The sequence below is a fragment of the Ixodes scapularis genome, unplaced genomic scaffold, assembly GCF_016920785.2.
Source record: "Ixodes scapularis isolate PalLabHiFi unplaced genomic scaffold, ASM1692078v2 PGA_scaffold0__279_contigs__length_252992795, whole genome shotgun sequence".
NCBI lineage: Eukaryota > Metazoa > Arthropoda > Arachnida > Ixodida > Ixodidae > Ixodes > Ixodes scapularis.
In genome coordinates, this window is record NW_024609835.1 from 126,454,764 (window position 1) to 126,467,326 (window position 12,563).

At 44.8% G+C, this 12,563-nt stretch overlaps 1 protein-coding gene across 2 annotated transcripts in view; it reads right to left on the minus strand.

Annotated features, from left to right (window-relative positions):
• Positions 1–12,563, minus strand: part of LOC8035645 (cell adhesion molecule-related/down-regulated by oncogenes) — a 61,211-nt gene that overhangs the window by 41,658 nt on the left and 6,990 nt on the right. For both annotated transcript variants that reach the window (XM_040210798.3, XM_040210799.3), the window contains exons 2-6: positions 10,984–11,057; positions 4,024–4,323; positions 2,965–3,111; positions 2,743–2,886; positions 589–762 (exon numbers count right to left, since the gene is read on the minus strand). In XM_040210798.3, the coding sequence (XP_040066732.1) occupies positions 589–762; positions 2,743–2,886; positions 2,965–3,111; positions 4,024–4,323; positions 10,984–11,050 (832 nt within the window). In that variant the 5' untranslated portion in view covers positions 11,051–11,057. The remainder of the gene's footprint in view (positions 1–588; positions 763–2,742; positions 2,887–2,964; positions 3,112–4,023; positions 4,324–10,983; positions 11,058–12,563) is intronic.

A 12,563-nucleotide genomic window follows, 5' to 3' on the forward strand; every position in this document is an offset into this window, starting at 1 on the left:
TCCATTCTGGGGTCACGAAAGTGTAAAATGATTCCGGAATCATTCCACCTCTCGAGTGACAACTATTTAACACTGGTGCACAGTGGCTACAACCTCGATAGGCCTTTTGCAAAAACCCCAAACAGCCATGCACGAAGTACTGCTTGCCCCTCCTTGCCACCGCAACATCTACCACATGACACTGAAGAGAGCGAGAGGGTACCGGAGTTGCTTGCCTGCCCCAATTCGGCCGCCTCTGTCGTCTGCTAGAACTGGTTACCCCTTGAGCAGAGCGAACACTGAAGAGTAAACGAGTCTACTCGCCTCCATTCCAGCAGTAGCTCTGCTAAAATCAAAACAGAGAAGGGCTTTGCGAAAGGTACCTGTCCTGTTTTTCTTAACCTGCAACAAGGCATAGTGTTCCCGGAACCCTTTTTGGTGACGCGGACGGCGCTGCACGCTTTGCAGAAGGCCTATTTGTAAAACACAGGCTTGTGGGGACCTTTATTCGTTACATAAGAGGTTTTTCGGGGCGGGATGACCAAAACCTGAAAACTGGTTTATATTTATCAATGGCGGCAGAAGAGGCCGTCCCCCTGTCCCACTCACCGAGCACCACCCTGTGCCGAGTCCTGGGGAGGTGGCCACCCTCCTTGCTCCAGGTGATGTTGGGAGGAGGGTTGCCGTTGGCTGCACACTCCACGGTCACATTGCTCCCGGTCACCGCATTCACCAGCTGCGGCGGCACCGAGGTGAACGTGGGAGGCTCCTCCGCTGCCGGTTCTGGTGGGGGACAACCAACAAAAGGGTTCGCATGGATACCTACTGTGCCAAAACTATGCGGCAACTAAAGACCATGAAATAAAAATAAAGAAAAATGGATACAAAAAGGCATTACATACCAAACCTGCATGCAGCAGTGCACAAAGAGAAGAAGACTTCATGATGCCAGAGCATAGCACAATGAACGTTTCAAGCAACAATGAGCCCGTTTTTTAATGTAGTAACGTGAATCTCTTTGCATATAAATATGGTAACCAATTTACCTTACTAAAGGTTTATTTACGCCATTCTGACACTTTGTCTGAATGAAGCCTCATATTTTTGTAGAAACATGCGTAGTGCAATATCAGTATTACTAAGCAAGTGGAAGAAAACCGAGACTGTTTACATGTTACCGACATACTTTTATAAAACATAATATCAAATGTTACCACCCACAAAGTACAATAGTGAGCTCTATCTGTGGGTACATCTGCCAGTATATGTTGTTTGCAAAGATGTCGGTAGGGAGACTTTTTACAATACTAATAAACTTGGCATGCTTCGGTTGGCAACATTTGTACCGCACTGTTTAAAAATGGAAAAAAAAAAGGGACTAGTATAACTCCATCAATAAGCATATTTTTACATTGAACTGAATAATAGGAGAAATTTCTTTCCTGCCTCGCTCCCTCTCCCCATGTTTCATTTTTTACTCTGTGGTGTGAGCCTGCTTTGAGCGAAGCTTTCAAAAATCCCTAAAATAGGGTACTTAAAAAAAAAAAAAAACTGCTTACCAGAACAAACTGCAAGCCATGGCGATGTCAGGTATCGCAGAAAAAAGACCACACTAATTAGATAAATGATTAAAACTTACCATTTAACTTTTAATTAGTGAAAAAAAAAAAACATATGGTTTTAAATAGAAACTTACTGAGCATCATCAAAAACCACTTTAGAAAGATACAAGGCTTGTAGAGCATTTTACGAAATTCCGAAAAAAACTTTCTATTTGGATGCACTTCTAGGTTTCGGTTTCCAACCAGAGCACATCTCTACACCAGTGGTCCTGACCCCCCCAGTGGCTGAAGTAAGCAACGCAGGTGTGCCACACCTCCTCCATCATACAAGGAAGGTGAGGCGGTAGCTGCGTGCTTCAGCCACGTGAAAACAAGGCTGCCTGCGCAAAGATGCGGTCCAATAAAAAACTGCAACGCTCCCAAATTAGGCGCTTTTTCGGAATGCCGCAAAATGCTCTACAAGCCTTTTATTTTTCTAAAACGAGTTTCGATGAGGCTTAGCAAGTTTCTAATTGTTAGCATGTGTTTATTCTGACTAATTCTAAAGTTATTTAGTACATTTTAGTTCATTATTGAGCTAATCAGTATGCTTTTTGCAATTCCTGACGTCCGGCGTGGCAGTTTGTTTCCAACAATTAATTTTTTCACGACCATTTTTTTTTATCTTTTGAAAGTATAAAAAAAAGTAGTTCAGGAGTTTTGCTATAACATTTCCACTAGAGTGAGACTGCCTTCCGCTGAAAAGACTCTTGCGCGTTGATTACTCTTCAAACATTTTGAACTTTGCATAGATTTGCAGCTGCTGAAGGGAACTGGTGCTACCTAGAGCCACTAAATGAGCTGCGCTTAGATTATCGGCACTCCGTTCCCCGACATTGCTGTGGGCACCGCCATTTTGGGGCTTGTGCAGAGCAAACGCAACTGCCGATCGTCTTGATTCAGAAGTGCGACTTCCTCAGCATTATATTGGGTGTTCGGAAGCTCTTGTAATACTGATTTGCTCTGTCGCGCACTGTTTAAACATTTGTGAAGGACAGAAAAGCGTTTCCTGTGATTTCAGAAAGAGCTCCAGATAACTGGCAGCCATGATTTTAAGCCACAATATGGCCAAGTGTCGTTACTCTGAAGCGTAACTTATTTAGTGGCACTAGTGCTACCAACACCAATGCTCAAATAACTGAAGTGCCAGAAAGATACGCACCATGAACAGTGAGGAACACCTTGTGAGATGCGGTAACCCTCTTCCTGATGAGCGGGTTGTGGGCGGTGCACACGTAAACACCAGAGTCCCAGATCGTGCTCGAATGAATTTGGAGGTTTCCAGAGGGCATGATGTGATAGCGGCCTGAAGGTTAGAATGTAAACGTATCAATCCAACAGTCCAGGATAAGCGGTAGAAGCACAGGCAGAAGAATAGACTCACCGGTTGTCTTATTTACAGATGAGTTGGTGAAGATAAATTCCGACACTGCGGGTGGGATGCTATGAGGCAGCTTGCAGGGGACCACGGCAGTGTTACCCGCAGTGACGGAGACGTGGATATCCTCTTGCGGTGCAAAGGGAGTCAATGCTGAAAGCACAGGCGAGGCAATGGGTCGGAAAAGACAGCTGCAGATAGTTCAGTGTAAATATCCCAAAAAAACTTAAATGCAGAGGTAACAGTGGCAAAAAATGACAGCTGGGCCACTCCTAAGACTACAGAAGCAGAAGTGATGGGGCAGGTGACTTGGCATTCTCTTAGTCAACTTCCTTGTTAGCTTTTTCTGTGTTTCGGATATCCATGAATAAATAGCTTAAGAAGGAATGGTAGGGTAAACCAACTAAAAAATCGATTTTGCAGTTTTAATGTTAAAAAATCATACATAGTCTGAGGAACAAAACCAGCAAGCGGCAAGATCGAACGAGCGTTCCAAGCCACTTAAATATGGCACCAAAAATCCCGAGCTCCCTGGCCATTTACCATTGTGGGGAGACAAAAAATCTTTTTTTTTCTCAAAATGACATTTTTGCAATTTTCAGAAATTTGATGTACCTTTACTAGAAACTACTTATCCGATTACACTAAAACTTTTACAGCTTATAGTAAAATACCTTGCCAACAGTTTGAACCTAGATGTTTTAAGAATTCACTACATTATAATGCAAAAAAAAAATTAAAATGTAAAAGTTCCCCTGTAATGGTTCATGACTAGAAAGAACAGTATATTTTTCTTGCATGCTGCATGTTCAAAGTTATTTTTTCTTAGGTTCAGTTTAAAGCCAGTAACATGTAGAAGATATGTGCCAAATTATATGTGCATTCTACTTTTTGCTGTTTAGAAAAAAGTACATCAAAAACTGGAGCTCAGCTTAAGATTGTGTCTAAACCATAAAAAATGTCCGGAAGAGACACCCACGTTAACTAGAAAACCCGCCCCAGAATGCTCGGTGGCTCCAGCACCAAGAAGGGCAGCCCGAAGCGGCCGAACCCGGGTTGGCCCACCTGCGACGATGGCGGTGGCCGGGTTGCTCAGCATGAGTAGCTCCCTGACCTGGGCGGCGCACTGGTACGAGTGCGAGGGCTGGTGGGGGCCCGACGAGGCGTTGGCGGCCACCCGCACCTGCAGCCGGTGCCGGGATAGCTTGAGCACCCCGGGGGAGCCCTCGAGCAGCAGCTGACCCCCGTGCAGCCACATGGTCTCGGCCGCCTTGGGCGACGCCGAGCAGCGGAACGAGGCCAGCCCATCGCTCTCCGCGTCCACAAACACCGAGCTCGGCTCATCCAGGAACTTCAGCTCCTGGTCTGCACGCCAGAGACGCACCGCAATGAATCTCGTCACTACTCGCGGGTGCGTTCACAGAGGCTCTGTTCTAAATCGCATTTGACTCGACCAGAGATGCCCCCACAAGTCATGTTTATGCCGAAAAAGTTCCGGCATTCATTCGTAATAAAACAAAAAATCTAGGGATGTTTTTCGGTGATTACCAATTTTTCAGAAATCACCGTATTGTTGCGAATTGTTTTGCACGGAGGTTAAGAACGGTGATTATCAGTGAATAGAAGCAAGTTGGGAAAAGACAAAGAGTTAGAATTTAATTTACAATTTGTATACACCTTTATAGAGCTCGACACTAATAATGCAACAGTGCTTGCAAACAACCGACAACAAGTTTGAACAGGGGTAGAGTCAAAGTCCCAGTACTCTTTAATGTAACTATCCGAGTTTTTTTGTTGTTTTTTTTCGCTATCATTCTGCTTCTTGTCATGACAAAACTCTAGCTGTTCTTAAGTAAAATGTTTCTGCAACAGGAAAGGGAAGCTGCTCTTGCATCGTTAGCAAGAGAAAGTCAATGATTCCTTGACAGGATGTTAGATTTTAGGTGAAGACTAGGCACCCAAACCGTCTAAGAAGGGAGGGTGTCGACAAGAATAGCCCTTGTCTAAAACAAAAATCTACAAAAATTGGTGTTCTCTTGGTTTTGAGAGATTTTACATTTTTGGCACAGGTGGACGTTTATTTGAATTTTTCCGGAAAGTCTATGACCTAGTAGTCATATCACATCACAAAACAGAGTGATGTTGGGCACATTTAGGTTTTCAAACGCTAAAGTACACATCGCTTACACCTAAAATATTAAGGAAACTTTAAAACACAGTCAGAGTCAGTCTGTTATATGAGCTCAAACCCTGTTTGGTGCTCGTTAATGAAACACTCTTCTTCAACCAAATTCTGGAGCAACAATGTGAAATTTGTTGCTCAATGCACGACACTTTTTTTTAGCACGTTGTTGACTAACCAGTGTGCTTTTTATGTTGAAAACCGTCAAGATGTGCTTACTTTGGTACAAGAAATGACACTGAGGTAGCTGGAGCAATAGAAGCACTAAAAACACTGACAAAAACACTGAGCACAACTGTTTTTCCTTTTGCCAAAGAGAAGGAACAAAAGGAATTCAATGCCAGCTAACAATAATGAAATGCTCTGCAATTGCCTATTAGCTCAGCTTATTAACCCTCTTCGGACGAGCAAGATATCACTTGTACGCCTTTTATAAACAGTTGTCTGTTTATAAAAGTGGTCAGCACGCTCAAACTACTAGGATGCCCACTATTTTTGTACAAGCTTATGGGAATCGGTAAACTCACTGTTTGGACCTACAGCACTCTAAATGCAAGCTCATAATTTCAGAAGTTCTGCTGCATACGGACATGCTCAGTAAGCTTTTTGCCAGCATTTCTACAGCCAACCGCCAGGATCGTGACATGCAGCAGCATGATACTTTGGCTTCCTTGACATCATTTGTTGCCACTTTGGGACCAATTTTGATGTATGGGCGGCATAGGGAGCCAAACACACCAGTCGGAGATGCACTTCAGCCACCATACTCCGAACACGGTAACTCGAGTTGGAGTTCTCAAAGTGCCTACCGAACGGCAAAAAAAAGTGTGGTTCTTCAACTGCTCCTACACAAGTTTCCAATTCCTCCCTTGTGGCATACACAGTGATGGAAATGCCATTTGACCTTTTGGAGCAGGCCTTGTAGCAGGCAAAATGTTGTTTTGGAGCAGGTAGTGGCCCTTTTGGAGCAGGGTCTGGCATATGTTGGCATATTACTTGAAAATGAAATAATGCTGCATTGCTATATAAAGCCCATCTCTATTATTGGAACACAGTGCCTGTCGCCTTTAGTAAACACAAAAAAAAACATTTTTTTTAAATAAAGTTTATCTGCTCGTCGGATAAAAAAAATACAATTAAATATGTCACACTGAGTTCTGATGGTACAGGATATTTAGTTTTATCAGCCTGCATTTCTTTTAAGGTATCTGCAGCAGCATCTAACAACCCTCACTGTTGTGGAATGTTTTAGCTCAGATTAGAGTTGTATTTCGGGCAGCAGCCTCAAATATTGTGGTATCTGATATTCGCTTAAAAAATTCTGATTCATTTTCGATGTGCTGGCGAAGTCACGATCGGATCACGGCGAGTTAACCCGTTGAGTGCGCTCCTTGGCATGCACCGACGCGCTGCAGAGAAGCGACACCCGCGGAGCAGACACCGCAGTTGTGCAGTGCTTTGTGCTCAGAAAAGGATGGTGAGGCTTTACCGGCACTACATCCACAGTTTGGTGCAAATCAACTACACTTCGTTCCAGCTTCGGTGCGAGCGCAGCCAAAGCTACAAGCGCGCGCATGGAGCCCGTAACGGTGCCCACACTGCACGAGCCCACGCGCGAGTCAGGGATGCACAGAGCATTGGGCTCGCGCTAGCTTTGACTTTGCTGGTAGCTAGCGCACGGGAATAGGGCGGGCCAACATTGAAAACATCCACAAGCTCGGCCTTTTTTTTTAAATAGGCTGCTCAGTGGGATGGTTCTTCGCTTAGCCTCTGCGGCTTTGGTCTCAAATGTTGCTAACGTTGTTCCTTTCAATGATGATGATGATAATGCGCCCTCACAGTTTCGGTTTGCGTAACAGTTGCGGAGCGGAAAATAACCGCGGTACCGCCACGCGCTCTGATAAGACTTCAATTTTTATTTTTTTATTGCTACACCTCATCTCGGCGCAGGCATGGCGCAATTCTTCAGTAAAATGACAATTTGGTGCTACATGTAGCAGGACTGCGTCCTTGGCACAATTTGGCGCAATTGGCGCAGCACTTCCATCACTGCATACAGTCTCCCAATACAATGTAAGCAAAGGACGCTAAGCACGATTGCTTTTGCTTGATGCCGGTATCGAAAAAGTCTAGACAAGGCCATTTTAGTTCATCCTAGACAAGGTCGTTAGAGAAAAAGCGAATTACAGTAGGCGCTGTTGTTCGAAACAGTACAAAGCAATCGCGACCTTTGCACGGCAGTGCAAAGGCTGCTACTGTCGTAGAAACCGACAAAAACGTCGCAAATCAAGCAAAATACGAAGCTCGGTGAATCTACGTCGCCGGTTACAATACTTTTATACAGCCATACGTTTGTTCTGCACTTCTTTATGAACTTCCTATAAAATGTATTCGTATACACCGTTCCAAGTAGGTCGATGCAGAAAGAGAAAAACTCTCAAACCAGAGCGCTGCGTCAACGCTCCGCATACCCTTTCCCTCAAAAGCTCGTCTGCTTCACGGAGCGGACTGTTAGAAAGCACGTGCGCAGTGTACGGAGGCAAGTTGCTCCGACAATGTTAGGCACCGCTTTGATATTGTAGCGTGTTTTCGCGCGTGACATGGCCTATGCAAGAGAAGAATCGACCGGGCAGCACTGTGCTGTAATTGTTTGCAAAAATAATAACAAAAAAAAAAAAAAAGTAAAATAAATGCCGATCCAGTGTGCGAGACCCACGCTGTCAAACAGGATGAATGTGGGTGCGGCATGTTTCTGCTGCACCAGTTCCCTGCTGCTCCAGACCTGCGAAGCTGGTGGCTGGCGAATTTAAACAGGAAAGACTCCTTGCCATCGAAGGGCAGTCGTGTGTGCTACGACCATTTCTTACGGCCGGCGAACTGCGGAGAACTTGTGCCGTTCCTTCGCCTGGGCTACGACCGAAAGGTTAGCGGAGGGTGGCTTAGACATTGAAAAAAGAAAACAGTTGCGTCACTCCTGGTCTACTGATTTAATAGTACACGCCACGACACAGTTTGCGCACAAATAATTCTCGCACGAGGCGATTACAGAGAGGCACATCAATCTGCCAATATTTTGACAGTGGATTCCAAATCAGAAAAAAAAAACGGATCCGTCGCACTTGCTATCTGTACTCGGTATTTATATATTGATTTATATTTAAATTTGAGGTTTCTACTATTTCAATCAAAGCAGACGTGGCAACGCAGGTCTGAGCCACTAACCGCGCAGTTAGTTCAAATGTTCCCGGCGCCCCCAAGCTGCGACAACTCGAGTTTAGCGCAAATTCACATGCCGTAACTCGTGCCATCCTGGCTTCGTTCAATCCTCAATTTCACTAGCGATCGTCAATTTCACTAGCGCTCCCCAATTTCGCTAGCGATCGAAACGCCGAGTTCAAGTTGGGAGCGACAACTGCCCCAGAACCGCGCTAAAAATTACCCACAAAAAGATACCAGGAAAGCGGGATGCACTTTTCTCCATGCCTGACATACAAGTTAGGATAGTGCTTTCCTCCATGGACGAAGACGATGAGCCGAGGACGCCGAATACAACAGCCGTGCCGGCAGAAGCAGCTGCGTTCGGTGTAACTCGGGTGAGCAGGGTAACAGTCCAGTAATGGCGGTCGGTCATTCAGGCAGGTTCAGATTCTCCCAAATGCCCGGATGAGGATAGGCGGCGCTACACTCGTTAAAATGGCGCCGGCTAGGAAGCCCAGCTTGGAACGGTGTATACACTCACAAAATAGTCTGCACTTGGTGGTCAAGGTTTTGTCGGCCTAAGCGAGCATCAGCCACCGTTCCATACTCGCATACACCTGGATATGGCTACGCAAGCAAAACATTAATCGGGATTATGTTCTGCGTGAGTGACCAACCGGGCACCAAAGTCATGCTCATACCCTGCCTTACCCTGTTCAGCAGGGGCAGAAATATTGTCGATAATCACAGTTTGTGTCCAAAGGCGATAAAAATATGGCATCGAATGAACATTTACGTGATTTATTAGCATATGAAAAACAAGCGAAATACGCTCCAAGATATTTTCCGAAAGGAGCTTGGGCTGGGAATGAAACTTCAACGCATTATTGGTCTTACCTTGAGCACCTTTCATTAACAAAAGCAAGTGCTTGCCCGGGTGCCATGGGAATAAGACAGAGCTTTACAGCGACAGCTGTTAGGGGCTCTTTCCACCACTGGAAATGACGTCCGTTGTTGATGTAGCAGTTGTAAATGTGGGAGTTGATTTTGTTGCTAGCGATGTAGGGCAGGGCGTCCGGCACCCATGTTGCCTAATCCTTGAAAAAAATATTGCCTGTTGCCCGCAGGGATCAAACCTGGATCCGCCGCGTGTGAAGCGAAGGCGTTACCACTGAGCTACGCCACAGCGTTAATAGCCCGCTCTAAGCTTAGAGTCGTTGCAGTATCCAACGCCCACTGCACACGCTCTCTGGAAAACAAAATAGCCAAACGAAATGCCGTCGTAGCCCTGTCAATGCCAAGCGTTTGTGCCGCTAGATGCTCTTTCACGTGCTCCAAAACAAGAAAGAAACAAAATCGTTGGGAACAAAACAGGCGCCTATTTGTTCCGAGTGTTTTCGTTCATGCAACCCACTGCCCCACTGTGCGTGAACGAGACGCTGATGCCCAACAACTTCCCTGTGACGTGACACAACTTTCGCTGTGACTGTACTGTGGGTTACCAAAGGACTGCTCAATTTTTTAGTTTTTTTCCAGCGGTGTCGCCTGGATGGCGGAGACGCTGTCTCCTGAAGCTATTGAGGCGCGTGCCAATAGGTCTTTGTCGGGTCGATCGTGTTGCAGCGTGTAGGTGCGTGTCCTCACATACACACCTTGCACTGTGCCTTTCACACACTGCTACCCTCTCCACAAGCTAGGCGAAACAGCGGGCATTAGTCACCACTTCGGCCAGTGAGCGCAGGGCAGAAGACGCAGAAACCAAGATGAAAGCAATGCGTTTGTGACCTTGCTTGGGGCATCCCTTTTCTAGAGTTGGCCGATTTAGTGGTTTCCGATGGCACCCAGAAAGTTTGTGATTTTAACTAGTTGTCAGTCAGTGTCCGTCCTGTGTGCTCCTTCTACTTCTGTCCCGTCCTTTTGCGCTGTTTTTAATAATGCCAAACTAGTATGCTTTACTTTTAATAATTACTCATTTAATTTCACAAAACTAGTTCAAAACTTAATCATCAAGAATGTGATGTTCTGTGAAATGCAGGCTATGTAGGTCACACACTATTCAGCCCCCCCCCCCCCCCCTCCCCCCTCTATTCTGCAGTTTTATCAGTTCCTAGGGGCCTCCAGGTAGGGAAGCATGTATCCAAGGCCACACGCTCCACGGTGCATTTCAATCATGCTCGATAGTACCACACTATATAGGTCCCTTAACAGTGACTAGTACAGCATCAATCTTCCTTCTGCACGATGCATACTTTTTTCAGAAAGTTTAGCGGGCATTTGGTGCAATATTCTGTATACTTGGTCGTCCTCCCACAAAGCTTGTTACGCTCAAGCTTATTATATGCATTCAATTTCAGAACTTCAGTAGATGTTATAGCTATGTAATATTTAATTTCTAGTTCATTTTCTTGCACAATTAAGAGAAAGCAAATGCATGCTAGGAGCATCCAGAGGTGAACCAGGCACATAAACAACATTTGTACAGTATTTTTGCTATTATTTAATGTATAATTATTCCAGAAAAATATGTTCTCGATTGCACTTCTCAATAGTAGCAAAGAACTTTTTTGACGGAAATGTATGGTTTGATAGTAACCCCCTAGAAAGAAATGTGCTGTGATAGTTTTGAAAAGTATGAAGAAGCATACCTTCTGAGAATAGAGCAGTGCTGAGCAGGCACATGTGAACTGCCCATGAAAAGAGTCGATGGCCCATGTTGTTCCTGCATTGTGAGAGGACATGTCTGTAAACCAATCCGTTTATATTCATAGAAAAATTGTATGAAAGGTAGAACAAATCACTCTAATCATGATTAAATGTCTGTATGAGCGTTGGCTATTAGATTTCCTCCGAGACAGATGTCTCAAACGACATCCAGATGTCTTGGAGGACATCCTCTGACATGTCTCAAAGGGCATCCAAGACAGCAAATATAAAGGACATGCAGTGCTTTCTCACAAACTTTTTTAATAACAATACTGCTTAATCCGAGGTGCCTAACAAGAGCATACAACTTTTTGATGGCAAACAACTTGATATGAGTACACAAGGAAGGCTAGCAACCTAATGAAAATTTTTAAGACTTCGAACACACTTCCCAGACAGCTCCTATACCGGCGTCAAATTTTTGGTGCTACATTGTCAAGGCCGGTATTGCTTCCACAGTGCTGCAGCCCTGCACTGGTGTGAGAGCACGTGGCTTTGTCTTGCGTCTCATTCGCACGCCCCTACACAAGTAGCTCTGACAGCATTGGAGCACTGCGCAGGCTACTAGCCTTGACAACGTAGCACAAAATAGTTGAAGCAGAGTATAGTTTTCTATTTTCTAGAGACCATGCTGTTAAATAAAAAAGAAAAAGGTATGGTAGTCATTTCCATTTATATGTACACACAAAACTGAAAGGTACCATACATATTACTTGGAAAAGGTCCTTTCTAATCAACTTCATGAAAACATTAAAAAAAATTCTAGCTGCTCTAAAAGCCAAATGTAGCAAACACTGTCATGTAAATACCCGGAGGTCAACGAAAGGGACAGGACAAGAGGGACAGATGTCTCAAACACAGCTACTGTCTTTTTTTTTTTTTTTAATGTTATCAACAATAGGATGTTATACTCTTCTAACCTACTTGTACATTCTATGTAAAAAAAAAAAAAAACATAAATTGCACACAATTCAATTGGACGACCTCCATACACATGTGATAGGTCATGCCCTGAATCTCTGCCCTGCCAATACAATGCCATCACCTTACACTCATGGGTGTAAGGCAATCTTTTGTGACTTTCCTATGGAGCTGCTTCCCAAAGACAAATGAAGCTCCCTTTGTTGAGAGGTGCCGGCATTAGACACAATAACAATGGCCTTTTCCTCTTGCCAACAAGACAATGCTGACAGCACCAGAGGTACATGGAGATGCTACCTTTCTACTAAAAAGGAAAAGTTACAGGAGTCCGGTACATGTCAAGGGGCTTTTATACAGACAAGTTAGTGGCCCCTTTCCCCAATCTCCCGAGGATGTGGAAAACAATAATTTGAAAATATATGTAGTCAGTGATAGGCTAAGAATGGACCTTTTTCCAGTAAGGAGTGCCCCATGACGGTTTCGCCGCCTACTACAAATGGAGGGCAACCGGACTCGCCTTCTCCCATAGGAACAGATTAGTGTTGCAAGAAAACAGTGCCCCCCAAAAATGGCGAAAGGGCGGTCAAGGTCAAGGGGAAAG